The sequence below is a fragment of the Arvicola amphibius genome, chromosome 2, assembly GCF_903992535.2.
Source record: "Arvicola amphibius chromosome 2, mArvAmp1.2, whole genome shotgun sequence".
In the NCBI taxonomy this organism is placed as follows: Eukaryota; Metazoa; Chordata; class Mammalia; order Rodentia; family Cricetidae; genus Arvicola; species Arvicola amphibius.
The window spans coordinates 130,262,937-130,282,881 of NC_052048.2; the positions used below are offsets into that span (position 1 = coordinate 130,262,937).

Here is a 19,945-nt window from a genome sequence, read left to right on the forward strand (position 1 = left end):
TAAAGAGGCTTACGTAAGGCACACTCTGTGTTCAAAACGCAATGCCAAGCCTGGGCACTTGCCAGCTGCTAAGACTAAGGAATGTCCTGGGGAAGGATGTTAGTGCCCAGTGCCTGCCTTTCTCGATACCTGAGATCTCTGGGGCTCCTTCCAAATAGAATGCAGCTGACTTGGGAAGAAGACTGGAGCCTCTGGACAGGGACAGAGCGCATGCCCCTGGCTGGCTCCATCCTTCCTCTCCTCTCCTCCACCATTCTAGAGCTGTAACCAAGTTACTGACGCCCTTACCCACCTCCCTATGCAGGATGTCCAAGGCATTGCGGAGATGGTCAGAAAAGTTGGCTGGGGAGTACCGATTCTGGAAAGAGAAAGGCAAGGGCAAGGGAGGGGTTGGTTCCAGTGAGAGGGTAGAGGGGCAGGTGTGGGCTTCCCTTCTGGGTCCAGCCCCAAGGACTCGTTACCCTCCCCCCACCATCCGTGAGCATATCAGCATGTTAGAATCTGAGCTGAACGCCTGACAGCTCACTGTTCTCAGGGACAAGCCGGCTAGAGGATCAGAACCATTGACCAGAGTGGGAAATGGAGAAGGCTCTCCCGAAATGCTTTGGGGTCTATAGTTTCTTCTCTTTCAAGAGCTCTAAAAGCAGCCACCATACATGTGCTACCTGGCCCCTCACCACCCTGGGACATGTATGTGGTGCCAGTCACATGCGTGAATGCATGTGTGAGTTGTGTGTACACGTGGGCAACGTGGTTGGAGCTGAATGCCCCCTGGGGTGAGTTGTAGGGACCTAGATCTCCAAAGCCAAATGTTCAAGGTCAGGATCAGGCCCAAACCCTATCTGATTACCGTATCCGTGCAGAAGTCACACAAGTCACTGGCCCCGATCATGACTGTGATGACCTTCCAGTCTTGGAGGAAGTTCACTCTCTGCATAGAAGGGAGGAAAATGCTCATCGTTTCTGACAAACCCTCACAGCTCTAGGAAATCCAGTCAGTCCCTTGTGACTTCCTTGTCCACTTGAAACAATACAATCAGAACCTTGGAGCTGGTGGCATTTTAAAGGCTTTATTTATAGACCAGAATCTTAGCACCAAGAGGAACCTTCAAGGTCACTTTTCCCCATCCCCCAGTCCTGGTAAAATATCCTCCAGAAGGTCTCAGACAAGGGGCCTTTCCTATCTCTTTCGAATGCTTCTAGCAAAAGGGCACTCTCTGCTTTTCACGGCAGACCACTTCATTTGGAGAAAATTGTAGTGGGCTAGACAACTAACATTTATCAGTAACCATCAATCTGACTCACGTGGTCAGTCTTCATCTTCTCTACCAGAGTCTGGACTTGGCTCACAAGGTTCCTGAGGAGAGAAAGTCAGTCCTTCTGTTGGGAAAGAGTGTCCATATCTGTCCTCCTACCCGACAAGGCCTGCACACTCCAGGCTTCCCCAACACTACATGAGCTGCCGGTAGAAGCCAGAGCGTGATGGTCTCCTTGGGTAGGACAGTGGAATTGTATGTCACAGGCTACTGCTATTGTAGAGCCCAGAAAATGGGTGTTGGGGCATGCCCACCAAGTAAAGGTGTGGGCTGGAATGGTAGGTGGGCCAAGAACCATGAGAAGCAGGAACTCAAGGCTTCTGAGGTCTCTAGAAGAATTAGTGCCTCCTTGAGAGACTATCCCAGGAGGTTAGGGAGCTCTGCCTCAGCAACCCCCTGGACATTTCCAGTCTGGTTTTTTTTGTTAGCTCTATTCCAGGACTAGAGAGACAAGAGACTTGTCCAGAGGCTCCCTGCCTCAGGCTGGAGATCTTTACTTGGATGCAGTAAGCCTTCCCTGATCATAAAGGATAAGTGTTACTTGTGAGGCTCTGGGGACAGGGGATTTCTCTAGCGGCATTATGTTGGAGTGAGCCTCAAAGATTGGCAATACTGCTTCGTCATTTCAGCTCTTAGATGTCAAGATGTCTAAAAGCCTAACCAAGGAGTAGGCAACTTAGAGACATGAGTCCTTCCCACGTCCAAGGAGGGTGGGGACAGGAAAGAGCGCTCTCAAAAATCATTGTGGCAGAAGGGTGAAGTGTAGACCTCTATAGGGATCTCTGAGGGACTGACTGCATGCCTCTGTTCCCCTCTCTGCAGCCCCCCAAATGTCATACTCAGCTTTTGCCCTAGGTACAGCCTGGTTAAGGAATGCGCTCGCAGAATTGACGTCACCGGTGCCTATTGCGTAGCCTGTGAGGTTTCCATTAAACTCCCGTAGGATATCTGTAAGAGTAAAGGCAGATTCGAGGCACAGAACTCAAGATAGAAGACCAGGGTATATTCTTCAGTACAAAGGGTCCTAGGGGCTCACCACAGGCTGCACCATAATTTTCACACTTCCTGGGGCCAGGAAGTGGGCCAGGAAGTGGGCCAGGAAGTGGGCCAGGAAGTTGCACATATGCCTGACAGAAACTAGGGCCTCTTTTGGTGGGAATGAGGTGATGACATGAGGTAGGGCCAGATGTTTCTCACAGCACTTTTCTCTGCCCAACTTACAATGCAGTGAAGGCCCCTAGAGATTTGTCTCAGTATTTCTTGGACCAAGCTGAAAAAGCTCAAGGGCCTTTGGTGGTTTGCTCTAGCTCACCTCACAAGAGCATAGAAAGAGCAGGGATTAAACTCAGATCTATAGGCATCTGATGCCCTTTCCACCCTGTCAGGGTGACTATGGGGCCTCCTCTCCCACGTCAGGGCTTGTCCCTGAGGATGTGCTATTCTTTTCTTGAGCAGTCCGACCCAAGCCCTTGGAATTTACTTACTGGGCAAGGTGGTCACATTCTCCAGGGACGCATCCCCACCAGCGCTGTAGGGCGTGAGCAAGGCAGGGAAGGAAAGAACCCAAGTCAGTATACAAACTTTACCAAAGAGCAATCCTCAACTGTTCTTGAGGGGTCCTAAGAACATTCTAGATTCACCTGTGAACTATTTTCCCCTTAATCTAGGATCTGAAGGTAAAAGAATGTCCCTCACCCACTTTGGTGGGGAACACTTATCTGAGGACACTGTGTGCCCAGCATGCACTGTACTGTAGGCCATGGCTCTTTCTCCTGTCCCAAGCTCAGGAGGTAGCTGTGGACGTTTCCATGTGACAGAGTAGAAATCTGAGGTGCTGGGATCTTAGTGGCTAAGGGTAACTAAACCCAGCTGGAGCTGGAAACCTTGAGCAGCACAGATAAGCTTTTTCTGCCCAGTATCAAGTAGATTCCAATGGAAGATTCAGAGGATGGGAGCTTGCTGCCTTACAATGCCCCAGCTCATTTTATCTGGCCCAACCTCAAAACACTGTATAAGAGGTCATTTCCTTCCACATGATTAAAAAAAGGAGATATGTATGCCTATCTTAAAAAGAAACATTTAGCTGGATGTGGTGGTGCCTGCCTTTAATCCTAGCCCTTGGGAGGCAGAGGCAAGTGAATCACTGTGAGTTCGAGTCCAGCCTGGTCTACAAATCAAGTTCCAGAACATCTAGAACTGTTAGACAGAGAAACCCTGTCTCAAAACAAAAACAAAACAAAAAAATTTAGATGTTCAGATATTTGGTATTTACTGTTTTGTTTTGTTTTTTTCTTGTGCCCATTTGCTCAGTCCCAGCATGTTACTCCAGGCCAGGGGAGTTTGAGAATACACAGTTAGAAGCTACCCCACTGGTTGAGACTTCTCAAAGATGGCCATAAATTAAAGTTGCTAAGTTCTGCCCTCCACATCACTCCATTTTCTTCCTCATGGCTCATCACATGTCTGGGCCTGGCCTAGTGGTTGGTTTTTTTTTTTTTTTTTTTTTTTTTTTTTTTTTTTTTTTTTTTTTTTTTTTTTTTTTTTACTACTCTGTGTTTTTCTAGCTCTACATGAAGATGTTGCTCTGAATCCTTTCTTCTCTGAGCCAAAGTCACCAAATTGAAGCATTTTACACTTGGAAGGAAATCAGAAATCTATGTACTGTGCCATCTGTTGTCTTCTGCACATTTCCCTCAATAAACAGAAAAACACATACAAACACATACATAGATTATGTACCTTCCTACTTTCATTTCTTAAAGGTACCTAGGTACTTAAAAAAGAGGGGGAGGGGGATGGAGACAGAACAAGACCAAAAGGTATTCCCAGTGCCATTTTAGAATGGAATGTCCAAGAGGAGAAAAGACAAGTACAGAAATAAACACAAAAAAGTCAAAATATTTAAGTCACCATTTTGGTCAGAACTACCCAAACATGGAAGGAGACACTCATGCCAAACATCTGGTCTACACTGGACTCTTGAGGAAATGTGACCTGTGACACATGGGCTCAATGGCTAGACTTCATCTGTTGTCATCCAGTGTGCAGAAAGGTACAGGAGGTGTTTAGAAATGTGTGTCGAAAGAAATGTGGGATTAAAGTCCTAATGGAAACAAAAACAAGGAGATGCATTTTGCTTTGGTTAAGTGCACTTTATTTTGGTCCACAGAATAGTCCTAAACAAGCCAATGCCTTTCTACCAAAGAAAGAGCTATGTTCTAAAAGACAGCTCTCAGATCGACCCTCTGGTAACCTGACAAGGACATCCATAGGTGCACAGTCTCATGGGCCAAGGGACCTTGGAAACCTATTTACAACCTATTCACAACCACCCATCCCCAGAGAGCCCTAGAGCCCCTTCTCCCCTGTTTATATAAGGTCCACTTTCCCTACTGTGTCCTTGGAGGAAAAGGCTCTAGGTGCTTTTTTAATTTCCTGGAATCATTGCATTGCCTAGAATTCCCAGTGTAGTGGGCTCCAGAACATTGTTCTCTCTCATCAGTTTACTTCATGGACATTTCCCCAGGGGCTAACAGATATTTCAATGAAAAAAGATCCTAGTATTAAAGGAAACCCCAAAACAAACAGAAAGAGAGGTCTTTGCTGCACCACCTCCTGGAGTCTGTACTATGCCAGTGTGTACAGGAAGGAAACAGCAGGTAATGTTTTACCTCCAGCACGAAGGACCTCACCTCTTGGACAGTTAATACTCATGGAGCAACCCTGAGAAACAGCTGTCTAGTGGTCTACCACTGTCACTTAGATGCTAGCCTATAACTACTGTCCTCAACACAGGTGTACTGGGGAAGATATTTGGGACACTTAAGATAAATCCAGGGTTTTTTAAGTGACAGCAGTCATTGGCTATGAGCCATTGGGATTATAACTAGAAAGTTCAGGCATTTCATTCCTAGGAAAGAACAGGAAGTGGCTGAACATTTGTGTGGCTGTGCAAGAAATCTCTTAGCAGGAGGCCTTATGTACCTAGACTGGGAGCCCCACTATCTCACTACCTGTGAGGCTGTACCAGTCACTTCCACTCCCAAGGGGTGCTCCTCTGGAGCTAACACTTGTGTACAGTTTTCTCACATAACGACGATGTCACTGCATCCTCCAGGCCTTTCCCACAGCTCTCTCTGCTGCCCTTTCCTTTCCCCTCATGACTTCAGCAACCTTCAGGAGAGTCCTGAGTAGCGGAGGTTCTGTCTTGTTCCAGGTAGTCCCCTAGACCACTGATCTGGCTGTGGTAATGTGGGGGCTCTGAGCGGAAAGGCAGTTTACCTTGTTCTGGGAGAGGAGAGATTGCCTTCATGCTGAGGGTGCTTTGGAACTTCTCGGTGGGTGGCTACCGGAGTGATCCTGCCTCTCTCTTACCTTGGAAAATGAGTCTTTCTGGGGCTTTCCTTTGCTCTGCTCACCCCACCTTGTCCCCTACCACTTTCTTAGGGAGGATGCATGAAATGAACACATCCCGAAAAAGGAAGTAGGGAGCGTGCTCTGCCCTCTTGTGGCAGGCTGTGGTCGCGTTTTCTCAGATAAGTTCTTAACTGCTCGCTAATCACTCTGAAGCATGCAGACTTTATTAGGAAAGAAAGAAACGTCACACAATGGACACTCAGTTGCTCACATGGTACCCCAAGCCTGAGCTCCTCTCTATGTTTGTATCTGGGGTGCCCTTCTTACCCCTTCACTTTGTCTAAAGACATGTTGGGTACCAGTTTCTCAGGGAAGTTTTCCATCCTTCCTGGCAAGGCTGGTCCCTCTCTCCCTTCCTATCCCAAGGCGTCCAGGAAGTTTTCCTTTCTAAACACGAGTAGCCAGCTGATACACCGACCTCTCAGCCAGCCAGCCAGCTCTACTCCTGAGCCAGCACACAGGAGCTGCTCAGGGATGCCCACTGATTGCAACTTGCCACCATTGCTGCCTCCAGAAGTGAATACCGGGTCTTGGCAGTTTTCTTTAGAGATGTGTACATATACAAACAAGCAAAGGGGTGACTACAAACGACATGAATACATACATGAAGACCAACATAGTAGCGTCAACATACGAACACAGATATGCAAACGGGCAGGTGGAGACTCAAGGATTTGATGCTTTTCGGGCACATTTCGTGATGGATTTGCTGACCCAGGAGTTTGGTAAGAACCTTGGCTTACTTTTTCTGCATAATTTAAAGATAAAAGGATCATTAACAGCAAAAGTATATTCTCTGTTCAGTCAATGTTCACAGTTTGAGGAAATAAAGCTGTTCCTCTGAAAGTCCCTTCTAGACCTGGTCCTTGCTCTTTGAGATTTGTGCATTTATAGGAGCTAAACCTACATCCCAGCCAGTGCACGCAGGCAATCCCAGCAGCCAGGAGGTAGAGACAGGAGGGCTAGAAGCCCAGGGTCATCCTCCCCTTACATAAATAGTTCAAGGCCAACCCAAATTCCAGGAGACCCTGGCAATGAAACAGAACAAATCCACAAAACCAAGAAGGTAACAAAACAACAAGCAGACCAAGCCCTGGGGAAGAGGAGGTCAAAGGTTAACATTACCTGTATGACAGTCCTCGATACTGTGTGTTGAGATCGGAGAGGTTTTCCTCTTGGGAGCGGATCCCATTGCCAGCCTTTGAGAACATCAAATTCCACAAGAAAACCAGTAAGTCAGAGAGAAGTGGAGGACTGTGAACACGGGGTTCTGAAGGCATGGCCCCCAGCGCACTCATGGAAGCAAGAATGGTATAAAGATTGGGAGTGAGGGGACCAGTCTGAGACCCCCCTTCCCAACTACGGCTTCTTTTACTATGGCATGCCTTTCCACAGAAGAGGTTTAGGCCCAATTGGGATCACAGTTTTAGACTGGAAAATTCTCAAGTGCTTACAAATGGGACTAATGCCGATAATATCACCAAGTAATATTACACAGATCTTTATGGACATGGGCAAAGCGCTTAGGTGGGAGCCGCTGTGAGGGGAGATTTCCAACAGAGTCTCTCATTTCTCTCATTTCTTTTCCTTTAGAGCCTCCAGGAAGGCATTTCTAAAGCCCCAGCTGTACTGCCGGAAGGTGGTGCCCTGGGACGGCAGCTCAGCCCAGCGTTGAAAGTGAGGAGCAGAGCCTATTCCATCACCCATGATAAAGCTGCCTTCTGTTGACGCAGAGGAAACAGATGGGGGGTCTGGGCTGCTCAAAAGGGAGGGAGAGTAGCACCCACACAGGCATCGTTAGGAGAATTTTGAGTCAAAATGACATATTTTTGCATATGTCAAAATGTGGTGTTTGGTGTTCAAAACCTCTGCCAACTTAGAATATTCAGTTCATTCCTGAAAAAGATTTTTTTCCCTGCACACCTACTCGATAAAGCAGTTGCAAAAATAAAATTGTTGCCATTCTCCTGGACAGAGAGAGCCGGGGCAAAAGGGAGAGAGATTGTAGAAGGTGGGAGCACAGGTTTTAGATGTAAGGGGGCAAGGACTTGGAAGGCCCCACCATACCCATTGCCTACGCTTACCCCCACTATACCATGCCCCCATCTCACCCCCCCCCCACCCCGCTCAAAAGTCCTTACGGTCAGAGAGTCTCCTAGAGCTGCCACGACTTGGATGTCTGCAGGTCTCAGGGCATGCACTGAAAAAAATATGTGGACACGCTTGAGTCTGAGAAGGGAGCTGCAGGCACCGTCTAGGGCTTTTGCTTCATGCCAACACCCCAAACAAGATTCCATGCGCATTCAGACCACTTAGAGCTGGGGAGCCCAAACTCTGTTGGCAGAAGTTTCATAACAGACTTTCTTATAGGAGATAAACAATTCTTAGACTTTCATCGGGCTAGAAGATAGACAAATGGGAGGAAGAGAGAAAAGGGAGGCCTCAAGGCCCCAGGAAGGAATGGAGGGGAAGGTGAGGCAGGATTTCACGTTCGTGCCAGTCACCGTGTGAGAAGTCAGGGAGCCTAAGCACCCAACCAGACAGATGCTGGCCCATATGCAGCCTATTTAGAACTGGGTTCTAGATTTCCACAAGAATCCAAGAAATAGTCATGCCAGACTTTCCCTACTCTCAAGTCCTTTCTGAAGAGCCCAGAGAACTTTCTAGACCTGTATGCAGAGTTTGAGGACACATTTCCACAGAGCTATTCATTTAATGGGACTCCCTGGCTTCATCCACATCTGGACTTCACCACCCTGCAGGGCTGGACCAACCATGGGCAAGCTCCCATGTCTGCTGTGCGGCTCTGCTTAGATCTTGAGAGCAAGACAAGAATCAGCCTCTGGCACAGAAGGCACTGGGGCTTACCAGGCATGATACTGCCAGAAGCCAGAGCTGGCCAAAGCCTACCTGGGCTAGAAAACACTGGTCAGAACTGTGTTGTGTGGTTACTGTATGAAGTCTTAGAGATGGCTCATTGCTATGCGAGCCTTTGTGGAGGGGTCTTGGAGCCTGGGGATCGCAGGAGCTTACCTGAGGTTGGTGGTGAGGCAGAAGGGGCTCTGTCCTCGCACAACGTCCAGGTTCCATAACCCTAAATGCAAAGACCCAATCCCAGAATCTCAGGGTTAAGGGGGTGGTGGGCAGAGAAGTCAGACAGGCATCGGGTTCACTCAGCAGGCTTGAAAAACCTGGGGAGGAGCTTCCAGGGGCACTGGAAAAGGTACCCTAGATAATTCTGAATATCAACCAAGCTGGGGTCTGTTCATCTGACTCTGATCTCTGTTTCCTCCAGGGCCATCCTTGGGCCATCCAAAATGACCCACCCCATCCTCTGCCCTCTGCCCATTGTGAGAGGGGCAGCTAGCTTTGCTCTGGCTTGGAGGGGCTGCCATTTGACTGGAATGGAGTTTATTCTGCTCTCCTCCCTACTGGAAGATATGGGTGGAGAGATCATCTTCTGAAGGGGATGAGCCGTCCTTGTGCTTTCTGACAGGAAGCATCAGCAGGGGCTGCCCACCCCACTCCAACCAAAGGGGGACTCAGGTAGATACCTGGTTGCTGTTCTTGTAGGTGCTCAGAAACGGCAAGGTCTGTGGGAAAAGGGGAGTGAACCATGGCAGGATTCATGTCCGCCTACACATGTCCTTCCCTAACCTTCCCAGGGCCACAGTTAAGAGCTTAGTCCCTTCCAGAAAGGCTGGCCACCATGTGTTCCCACCCAGAATGCACCAGGGCCTTCTCTACAACCTGAACCCAGCTCTGAGACTCAGAATGAACCCTTAAGTAGCTACCAGGAATGTATGTGTCCTCTTGGCTAAGGGTGCTGAGTCTTGTTTTTCCATCCCGCCCCTTCCCAACAGGCTGCCTTGCCCCACAGAAGCCCTGGATCCTTCCTGCTTAAGCAAGAAAAAGCAGATCCCTCCTCTTCCAATTTCCTTCCCATGTGAGCCCTGGTCCACTAGTCCCTAATGAGAAGCCTGGGCCCCTTTTGGGGGACCCAGAGGAAGTCACAGGGCTGAGAGATAAGGCTATAAAACTCCAAGAATCTGACGATGTGTGAGTGGAAACTGGGGTCCTATTTTGTTTTCCCCACTGGTTTCTTAGCTCCTCCTTCCGTTTTCACCCTCCCTCTTCCCTACTCTCTTGTCTATGTGGTCAGAGGGTGTTGCCCATTGGCCCACTCTACCTGGTTCGGACACATGATAGGGAGCTTGTCTTCAAAATTCTCTTGTCTCGTCTTATGGCCAACAGGTTCCAGCTAAATAAAGAAGATGGGGAATGTGGACTGGGTGAACTGGTCAAGATGTAGAGGTGGGGAGGAGATGCAGGCAGTTGGACTCAGAAGGAGGATTCTTTTTTGTTTTGTTTCGGTTTGGTTTTTCGAGACAGGGTTTCTCTGTAGTTTTGGAGCCTGTCCTGGAACCAGCTCTTGTAGATCAGGCTGGCCTCGAACTCACAGAGATCTGCCTGCCTCTGCCTCCAGAGTGCAGGGATTAAAGGTGTGCACCACCACTGCCCGGTTGGGAGAGAGAATTTTTACACCACAGTTCTTACCATGTTCTTCCAGAGGGCAACGGCTGCGCGGGCGTGAGTCTTGACGTTAAAGTGGAAACAGTCAGGGGCAAAGTAGGAGTTGTCGGGCAAGCCCTCCTAGTTACCAGGCAGAAAGGGAGGAATAGTTACAGATGGCAGAAAATGCAGCCGCACACCCTCTGGGGGCTCCCCTCACTCTCAACGCATCATTTCCTTACTGGGGTCCTTGGCACGGCCACATTTTCAAGGAACGGCTGGAGAACCACAGTGAAATCATCCCTGGTGTCATATCGCCCGCTCTCGATCAGCTGTTCAGTTCCTTCCTGAAAGAGGAGACAAGAGACAGGGGGTTGGAACAGCTGGAGAAACACAATGAAACCTGTCTCATGTCTTACTGTCTACTTTCAACCAACACTTGAATTCCTTCATCAGGGAGGTGATGGGGAAAATGGGATCCCGTGAAGCGTGCTCTTTGACTTTATTCTGTAGCTTCAAAGAAGCTGCCCTGTGGCCCCTAGAGCCCTTGAATGTGCTTCTATTGGCACAGTCCTTGTTACCATTCACTCAGTCAACAAGCTACTTAGCATCAATAACTCTGCCTGGCACAGACCTCCCAGAACCCTGTGCAGGGGCAGAACCCTCCTCCGGCTTACCTGATACTGCCTGTTCCTTTCAACCAGGGCAGCAAATTCTGTTGAGTTATCGTCAAACTTCAGGACACAAGGACACAGAGACCTGCCAACAAAACCAAAAAGATGCCCTGGGTCATCATCCTGAATGAGCGATTCAGAAGCTCTGGCCTGGGCTTCGATGTATTTCTTTTTCAGTTGAAGGCATCAGGAATCTCAGTCTGGGTCAAAGCAAGCCACAGGAGACATCCATGGACTTGCTCTTAGAAACAGACACTTCTCCCTGAGGTCTGGAGGAGAGGTCTTTCGGAACTGAGTCACCTGATGGTTGTGTGAAGATATGCAGAGAGACACAGATCTTCCTGAACAGCAACAGTGACCAGAGCAACAACGGCTAGTGTGTACTGCATGGTAACGGTGCCAAGCGCCATGTATTACTATGCTTAAATCTCCTGGCCATTCCAGGAATCATTATTGACCTCGTTTTACAGGTGAGAAACCTGAAGCCGGCACGGCTCACCACCCTAGTGATTTCAGAGGCTGAGGAGGATGACCACGAGTTTGAAGGCAGTCTGGGCAACTTAACAAGATACCGTTCTCAACGAGAGAAGAAAAGCGGGGTGGGGGTTGTGGCACAGTTGGTAGAGTGCCTGTCTAGCATGCATAAAACCTTGGGTTCTGTCCCTCACACCCCCAAACTTGGTGTGATGGTCCCTGCCTGTAATCCTAGCACTCTGGGAGGTGGAGGCAGGAGAACCAGAAGTTTAAGGTCATTCTCAGCTATAGAGAAAGTTTGAAGCCAGCCTGGGATATGCAGGATGCTGTCCAAAAATTAACAAACAAACAAACAAACAAGTAAATGTAAAAAGGGCTAGGGTTATAGTTCAGTGGTAGTGGACTTCCCTAGTCCAACCGCGGTCCTGAGTTTACCAAGGGGGTGGGATAGAGAGGCGGCCAAGGTTAAGTAACTTTCTCAAGGTCACACAGCCGAGGCAACTGCAGCAGGGACTTTTAACTCAGTCTCTGAACTACTCTGCCTCTGTCAGTCTGCAGCTCCCCTCTGGCTTACCACCCAGAAAATCTGGACGTTTCACCTGGGGGATAAGGTAATAAAAGCCGGGGTGGTTCAGCATAGATGTCGCACCACAGAGGAAGCCTGGCCACTGAGACAGAACAGCAGAGAGGTGGAGGATGTGGTTACAAGACAAGGAAGCCCTTGATTTTGTCGGCACTGACAGCGTCATCTCCAAACGGGCTTGGCCAATGCCTTTTCGGAACGTTGAGTTTTGGCGGCCTGCAAATCTTTACAGCGATCAGTAGTAGGGGACTTTGGGGGAAGCTGCTCTGATGTGGAGAGAATATACGTTCTGAATTCCCTGCATGTCCCAGTGAGTGGAGAAAGTGGGAGCCATGGATGAGTCAGCAGCTGAAAATAGCGCGCCTGACACCAGCTGTGCTAATAGACACGCGGCACTGGCAGGCAGCCTGTTTCTGCCCCGTGGCACCCTGAAGCCTTCTCGAGGGAACCTGTGCTGTCTACCCATACTCCCCTAGGGAACGGTTGGCAGAGTTCTCCAGGGATCAGTCGGTATGCCCCCTTAATTTCCAAGAACAAGGCTGGCCCTTGTGAATTATTCATTCAGTTATTCAGCAAACAGCTCCTGAGCCTGTCCCCTGTGCCGGCTGTGACTCAGTGCTCACAGGCTGTGGGGGAGAATCACCACAAAGCAGTGACTAATGACCACGTGGTATGCTCAGGGCCATGGTCGGGGCAGAGCTATTGGGCAGGGGAGGGAAGTTTGCACAGCCCCTATGACCTGGGCAAAGGGTGCAGAGGAGGCTTTTGGGGCAGAATCTGTGGGAGATGGTCATGCTTCAGTTAGAAGAACAGCTTCCTTCCAAAGCATGCACTTATAATGGAGCAAGAGAGAAGCTATCCTTGGTTGGTTCTGGAGGCTGAAGAGAGCCTCTTAGAAGCATCCTTCTGAAGAATGCTGTTCTTGGAACCCTGTGGATTCTGATCTCCCTTCTTTCTCTTCTAAGGGGTGACACCTGGAGCACACATGCCAGTCAGAAACACTGTCCTGGGAGGAGGCCTCTGGGAGGCCTCTGGGAGGCGGTAACTACACTCTGGCTATTCTGTGAGATAGGACCTAGCAGTGGGCTGAGTGCTCGCCAAGTCTTACCTATGACCTGACCCCATTCCTAGCATCCTCTTTTCCCTTCCCGAGGCTGCCATGGCAACAGAAACAGGAAGAGATGCCACATGTGCTTCCTCAGAGAGATTGTTGAGACCTGGTACTGATTTTAAAAAATATCCTGAGATGTCCCTCATGAGGTTAAAATGTGGGGTGGTCCTAACAACCCCCACACTCTACCCTGGAATTTCCTTAAGAATATGCTAAGCCCCACAACCCTTTCGGAACAGGGGAGAAGCATCCAGCAGACCTGAGGATAAGCCGCGGGCAGCTGACTTTAGTTTCTTTGTAGAGGTCCCTCAGGCCGATGATCTCAAGCACCTTCACCATGTTCACAAAGGCCCGGGGAACCTGTAGAAACACAGAATCAGTCACCATGTCATCAGCTGCTCACATGGGGGGGGGGGAGCTCAGATCATGTGACTTCTTCCCGGCCCCACCCAGCTCCTTTCTCCTTTCATGTCTGCTCTCCAAGGATGCCATTCAGGCAGACTTTGGCCAAGGAGGTCTCAGAATGAAGCCAGAGCTGCGTCTAGGCTTCTCTGAGGCCACAGATGACGGCTATGACAGAGTTACTCAGAGGCCCCGTGTGGTTTAAGCTCCGTACCTCTGCATGGAGAATGTCCAAGGCCTTCTTGATGTTGTCTGTGAAGTTTTGGGGAGAATAGTGATCCTGCAGGCAGAGGAAGAATTTCCTGAGGCCCATGAGTCACCCAATCTCCTCCCTACTAAGGAGAATTGTTTCTGGCTTCCCCTCTTTCTGTATTTCAGTCAGAGTTGACAAAATTGAAACACAGGGTTTGTCTTTGGGGGCCCTCACTACATTGCTTGAGCTTACCATGACTCTCAGGAAAGGGTCCTTTTTTTTTTTTTGCCCAGAGCCAGGGAAAACTTGGAATTGATTTAGCAGTGATTAGGGGTAGAGCCTTAGCTATGCCATGTCACTCCTCTGAACCCCTCAGAAATGGGGGTGTTGGGGCAGATGCTGACCTCAAGCCCTGCAATATAAAATACTCTCTGGTTCTACTGTCTGTCCTCTTCTTGTGTGGTCACAGAGAGAGTCTAGGCTGTAGCATCGGTCACATCTAAGCTTTGCCTCAAGGATGCAGAGGGGGGAAAGAAGGGCTTGTGGAGCCCCCAAACATAAATACACTTTGATTTTTATATCTATGGTTTTAGAATTGTGTGTGTAGGGGAGCTAAATGAATGTATACAGGTGGGCATCCATATATATACATACACAAGCCAGTGGCTGGCATCAGGTACCTTCCTCAGTGGCTCCACCTTATCTTTTGGGACAGGGTCTTCCACTGAATCTGGACCTTCACTAGACTGGTAGGCTAGCAAGCCTCAGAAATACCTTTGTCTGTCTAAGCACCAGGGTTATAGGCATGCACCGACACGGGCACACCGGAGTTATAGATGTGCCCAGACATGGACACACTGGGGTTACAGGCATGCACAGGCACACCGGGGTTATAGGCGTGCACAGACACGGGCACACCGGGGTTACAGGCGTGCACAGACACGGGCACACCGGGGTTACAGGCGTGCACAGACACGGGCACACCGGGGTTATAGGCGTGCATAGACACTGGCACACCGGGGTTACAGGCGTGCACAGACACGGGCACACCGGGGTTACAGATGTCCACAGACACGGGCACACCGGGGTTACAGGCATGCACAGACATGGGCACACCGGGGTTACAGGCATGCACAGACATGGGCACACCAGGGTTACAGATGTGCAGAGACACGGGAACACCGGGGTTATAGGCGTGCACAGACACGGGCACACCGGGATTACAGGCGTGCACAGACATAGCTGACTTCTGTGGATGCTAGAGATTCAACCTCAGCCCTTCATGCTTGCATGATGACATTTTACTGGCTGGGCCATCTCTCTAAGCTCATTTTCAGGGCAAGGAAGTGGAACCCTTTTTCTGGATAAGATCTGAGAACCCCACTTTACAACAGGGTAAAGCTGTGATCCCTGGGAGGAATTTGGGAGGGGTACCAAGGTCCCAAAGCCTTACCTGTCCCCAGCAGCCTGTTGGTGCTCCTGAGGGGCCCTTTAAACCTCAGCTTTAAAGTTCCTAGCCCTTGGTGACTCTGATGCCAGGAAAGTGCATTGTAAGGTGCGGGGGAACAGGTCATCCCCTCCTGCTACCTCAGGTCTCTCATTCCCTGCCCGGGATGCACCTTTGCATCCCAGCTGCAGGTCTCCTGCAGTATGTGCCAAGACCCTCCCTGTTGTCCTTACACCAAGCCTACTTTGGTTGTGGACTCTCTTATTTATGTATCATCAGAACCCCACGGTGATGTCTCTTGTGGTATGAAGAGTTGCTGGTTTCTGGCCCCTGGCTCAGGGAAACCCCAAGGACAGAGTTTGTATCTCATTTGCTACTGCTCACCACTGGGCACAGAGTGCGGCACAGGTGTGGGTGTGAGACTCATAGGTTACCACAGGTATGGTATGGTCTAAGGGGTCTCCTGCAGGGGTCTTTCCGGATTACGTGGCAACCAAAGATCAACAGCCTCCATCGTGAGTTTCCTCAGCCCCAAGAGGCACAGACCTGAATCTTGCCTTATCACCTCTGTGGGAAAACACTTTCTCTAGAGATGGGGCAGAGGTGGCATTGGCAAGGCCGGAAGTGCTGTGGAGGGCCCATAATTAGCTATGAAAACAAGTAAGAGTTTCCCCAAAAGGTTATCTTGCAGGCTCCCTCAGTCTTCCAGATGAACGTCCTGTGGGTCTTAGCGTTAATGAATCTTCACTGGATCCAAGCCAAGCCATGAACTGAGTCCTGACCTAGCTATGCTGTTCCAGGAGGCAGTGGCCAACTACAGAAATCCTTCCCAAGGGCTAGGGGCCGGGGACTTACCAGGTCATTGCAAGAAGCACAGAGGTCGTTGCCTCCTATGAAGACAGTGATTATCTTCCAATCATTCTCAAAGTCTATTGTCTGAAATGAATAGAAACAAACAGGGTCCAGTTGGAAACTCTCAAAGGGCAGCTCCCCCGTGCATCAGAGAGTTCAGACTTTTTGTTCGCATAGTAGGATGTAGGTCTGTTTTCAACTGCCCTAGTAGCAGGGGCTCTCTGAGTTTTGCTCTCAGTCTTCAGCATGGCAAGGAAGTAGGTGGGAGATAGGAAACTAGGTCCTGGTCCTGGGAAGGGAAGGTTGCTCTAAATCTTCTAAAAATCTGAGGTTTTCAACTAGCTTCACAGAAGACAGACCATCTTCCATTAAGAAGAAACATTCCTAATTCAGATAAATTAAAGTTAAGGCACTTGTGAAAATTCCAGCTAGGACTGGGCATAGTGGTTCACGCCTTTAGTCCCAGCACTAAGGATGCAGAGGCAGGTGGATCTCTGAGTTTGAGGGCAGCCTGGACTACAGAGAGAGTTCCAAGACAGCCAGAGCTACATAGAGAAACCCTGTCTTGAAAAAACAAAACAGAAAAAAAGAAAAGAAAGGAAGGAAGGAAAAAAGGAAGGAAGAAAGAAAAGTCCCAGCTAGTAGCTGGTCAGAGCAACATGGCGGTTTCAAGAACATGACCGGGAGAGTTTGCCACCTCTAGACTCTACCCTCCTGCAAGAGAGAGCTAGAGACATATTTGACAGGATGTGGGCACATACACTCCACACACCACGGCCCAAAGGTGGCTGTGGCACTCACAGCCTCTGGTCCACATATGTGATAGAGGAGAGTCATCTGTCTCTGTGTTACTTTCATTGGTTAATAAAGAAACTGCCTTGGCCCTTTAATGGGACATAAAATTAGGTAGGCGGAGTAGACAGAACAGAATTCTGGGAGAGAGAAGGCAGATGCTTTAGGAAGTCGCCATAGGCAGTCGCCATGCTTCTCCTCTCCAAGACAGACACAGGTTAAGATCTCTCCTGGTAAGCGACCACCTCGTGGTGCTACACAGATTACTAAATATGGGTTAAAGCAAGATATGAGAATTAGCCAATAAGAGGCCGAAACTAATGGGCCAAGCAGTATTTAAATGAATACAGTTTCTGTGTAATTATTTTGGGTAAAGCTAGCTGGGTGGCGGGAAGCGGCCCTCTGCCGCTCCATCTACACACATGCTTCACTTCTCTGGATTCTGCTTCCAAATGAGGAGGAAGAACAATGGGAGGGGAGAGACAAGATGCAGGGAAGCTTGAGAAGAGACACAGACACATTCTGAAACTCTCCCGATGATGGAATTTTGGGGGTACATTACATCGCATAAAAATAACCAATCTTGACCCCCCCCCTTGTTATTTTATCCACCTGAGATCACCTCCCAAACCAGGTCCGCACTGAGCCTGCACCGAGAGGATCTTACACTCATCTATTAGAACCCAGCTCAAACACCTGCCTCCCTTCCGAATCCTCCCAAGCTGGGGACCCGTTTCCGTCATCCCCTGCTCTGTAATACGTAATATGTAATCTTTACAAAGCACGAGTCAGTTGTTTCATGATCTTCATCCTCCAGTGTTTGTTTCCTTTTAAAAACTCCCGGAGGATGGGACTGTGTTGTACCGTCCTCACGCATCTACAGACCTTGGCTGGTAATACAATTTTACTCTGTACAGCCGGCTAATATAGTGAACGGGAACCCTGTTTGCCAAGGAGCAGAGGTACAGGGTTCAGATCTGCTAGAAACCTGGATCCTGTGCCTCTCCTCTCACCCTACTACTGACTTCCCAGTGTCTATGGAGTCATCCTCCTGCTCTAGGGAGTCCCACCTGATGTGCCCAGACTCACCGTGTCCGCTTTCATCAGGCTCACCAGCTTTTGGGCCTGGGTAGTTAAGTCCCTGTGGGAACACACAGTAAGGAGCTGAATGAGGACCAGCAACTGGAAAGGCAACGTAGCAGAGGCAGTGGCACCTGGCAGTCAACTTCAGGGGGCAACAGGGCAGCCCCACCACGCAGAGCTCCTTCTCAACCCAGGCTCGGCTGGGGAGGACTGACGGCCTGAGAAGGACAGACGCTTGCACGTTTGAGGGGTTGACTCTCAGTGAGTTTATTTACAGGTCAGTGTATTTAATGATATACTTCTGGTTTCTCTTCCAAGCTAGGCTTGTTCAAGGCAGATAGGTCTCACATAAATGTTTTATGTTATGTGCCGCTCAACTCAAGCCCACGTTAACAGATGCCACGGCCCACCCTCCCGACAAGGTGATCTCAGTTTAAAACGACTATAGAGCTGGGGATAAGTTTAGTGGCCGAGTATTTCTTAGCATGAACGGTCTTAGGCTCAGTAAACAAAAACTGTAACATGGAGATCAACCTGCTTATGTCATTGTGGGGGCAAAGAAGACTCCAGCAGCCCCTTGAGTACAACTCCCATTCTGCTGGATAGCATGGGTTTGACTCCCAGGGCTCCCCACGACCACGTCTCTGAAATCTTTTACCTGACAGAGCAGTACTTTCCTTTGTACAATAAACTAGTGCCTTGCCTTCTACACGGCGTTGAGAGAATCAAATGAGGCTCACATAAAGAATTTAGTGCCTAACACAAGGCAAGCATCCTTAGAATAATTTCCATTGTCACTAGCACCTTCACCACCTGCAAAGTTCCTCCAGCACCACGCCCCAGGCAACATCCGCTGTCCTCCCTCTGCCTTAACTACTGGCCCAATTGTTCTGATCTTGGCCCCAGAACACTGGGTATCAGAGACCTGGGAGGGGGGCTTTGCGTCAGTCACTTAGCCTGCTTCTCATCTGTGGATGTGACACTATCAGGGCAGCCCCTCTGTCTTTGAACCCGAGTTTGGAATGGGTACTCCAAGGGCTCAGGCTTAGCTCAGGTTTAGCTTTGAGCCACTGGTAAAAACACAGGCAATAATCCCTCTGTGTTGTCTGTCTTAGAGTTACTGTGTGGAACACAAGGATGACAGCCACGAAGGTATTCTGTAACGTGGGCACTGCTGTGTGTACAGGAAAGGGTATTACCAAGCTGAAAATAAGGCCTGTATGACCCAAGGCCAGATCCTGGGGTCAGCTTGCTGTACCTGTTCAGGCTAGATAGTTTTGTGCTGTAGTTTCAAGTGTAATACGGGAACAACTTTGTTCCCTGTGCCTGCTTTTCTCTGCCACCCGGATGTCTTTGCTAAGGCTGTGTGAGCCACACTGACTGCGATTACTCAGGTCCTCGACTCTGACCATCTACTCTTACGTGTCTGCCTGACCTAATCGTGGTAGAACTGCCTTTCTTCTGGTGCTACCAGCTGAAGAGAAATCCTGTAAACGTTAAAGCCAGTTTGGGCTTGAAAGTGGCAGGTCACTAGCCTTTCACCCCTATTGCCACCAAAGAAAGAAGTGGCCTTCAAGTCATTCTCAAACCTATTAGGCATGGCATGAGCTGTCTTTCCTATGGGGAATAAATGCGAAAGTTACTCAGAGGAGAGCCTTGAGAGCTAGGAAATCACCAGGGAATCTCGGGATGAAACTACAAAAAAAATCTTCAGACTCATGTGAAGAAATGTGGTCTTTGTTATATCTGGGAGAAAAGCTGGGGTGAAATAGAAAAGGTCTTTTCATACATTTCCCCAACTGGATGCCTTGTTCGTGTCTCATTGGCTAGGAAAAGGACCCCAAGGAACACTCAAGTCTTTGAATAGTGCGCAAGCAGGGGTGGGGGGTGGGGGAAGACCAGGGACACTGATCTGTTCGTTAGGGATCGTCAGGTCAGCAGCACCTTGATCTCCGAGTCCCCACACCTTCCCTCAGGGGAGCCTGGCAGCCCTGCTGAATTAGTGCTGAGACCACCATCCTCACCCAGTCCATGCAAGGGCACAGCTCTTGAGAGCTTTTGCATCCAAGATGGTGTCAACCTCACAACCT

The 19,945-nt window shown here is 49.3% G+C and overlaps 1 protein-coding gene across 1 annotated transcript in view; it reads right to left on the reverse strand.

Moving 5' to 3' along the window:
* The window catches only part of Plb1 (phospholipase B1), a 123,266-nt gene that overhangs the window by 53,762 nt on the left and 49,559 nt on the right, over positions 1 to 19,945 (reverse strand). The window contains exons 22-38 of the mRNA XM_042054553.1: positions 17,862 to 17,913; positions 15,984 to 16,064; positions 13,703 to 13,768; positions 13,346 to 13,446; positions 10,922 to 11,003; positions 10,487 to 10,591; positions 10,290 to 10,385; positions 9,922 to 9,993; positions 9,287 to 9,325; positions 8,766 to 8,826; positions 7,874 to 7,932; positions 6,858 to 6,931; positions 2,801 to 2,844; positions 2,156 to 2,264; positions 1,306 to 1,357; positions 851 to 931; positions 293 to 358 (exon numbers count right to left, since the gene is read on the reverse strand). Of these exons, the coding sequence (XP_041910487.1) occupies positions 293 to 358; positions 851 to 931; positions 1,306 to 1,357; positions 2,156 to 2,264; positions 2,801 to 2,844; positions 6,858 to 6,931; positions 7,874 to 7,932; positions 8,766 to 8,826; positions 9,287 to 9,325; positions 9,922 to 9,993; positions 10,290 to 10,385; positions 10,487 to 10,591; positions 10,922 to 11,003; positions 13,346 to 13,446; positions 13,703 to 13,768; positions 15,984 to 16,064; positions 17,862 to 17,913 (1,240 nt within the window). The remainder of the gene's footprint in view (positions 1 to 292; positions 359 to 850; positions 932 to 1,305; positions 1,358 to 2,155; positions 2,265 to 2,800; positions 2,845 to 6,857; positions 6,932 to 7,873; positions 7,933 to 8,765; positions 8,827 to 9,286; positions 9,326 to 9,921; positions 9,994 to 10,289; positions 10,386 to 10,486; positions 10,592 to 10,921; positions 11,004 to 13,345; positions 13,447 to 13,702; positions 13,769 to 15,983; positions 16,065 to 17,861; positions 17,914 to 19,945) is intronic.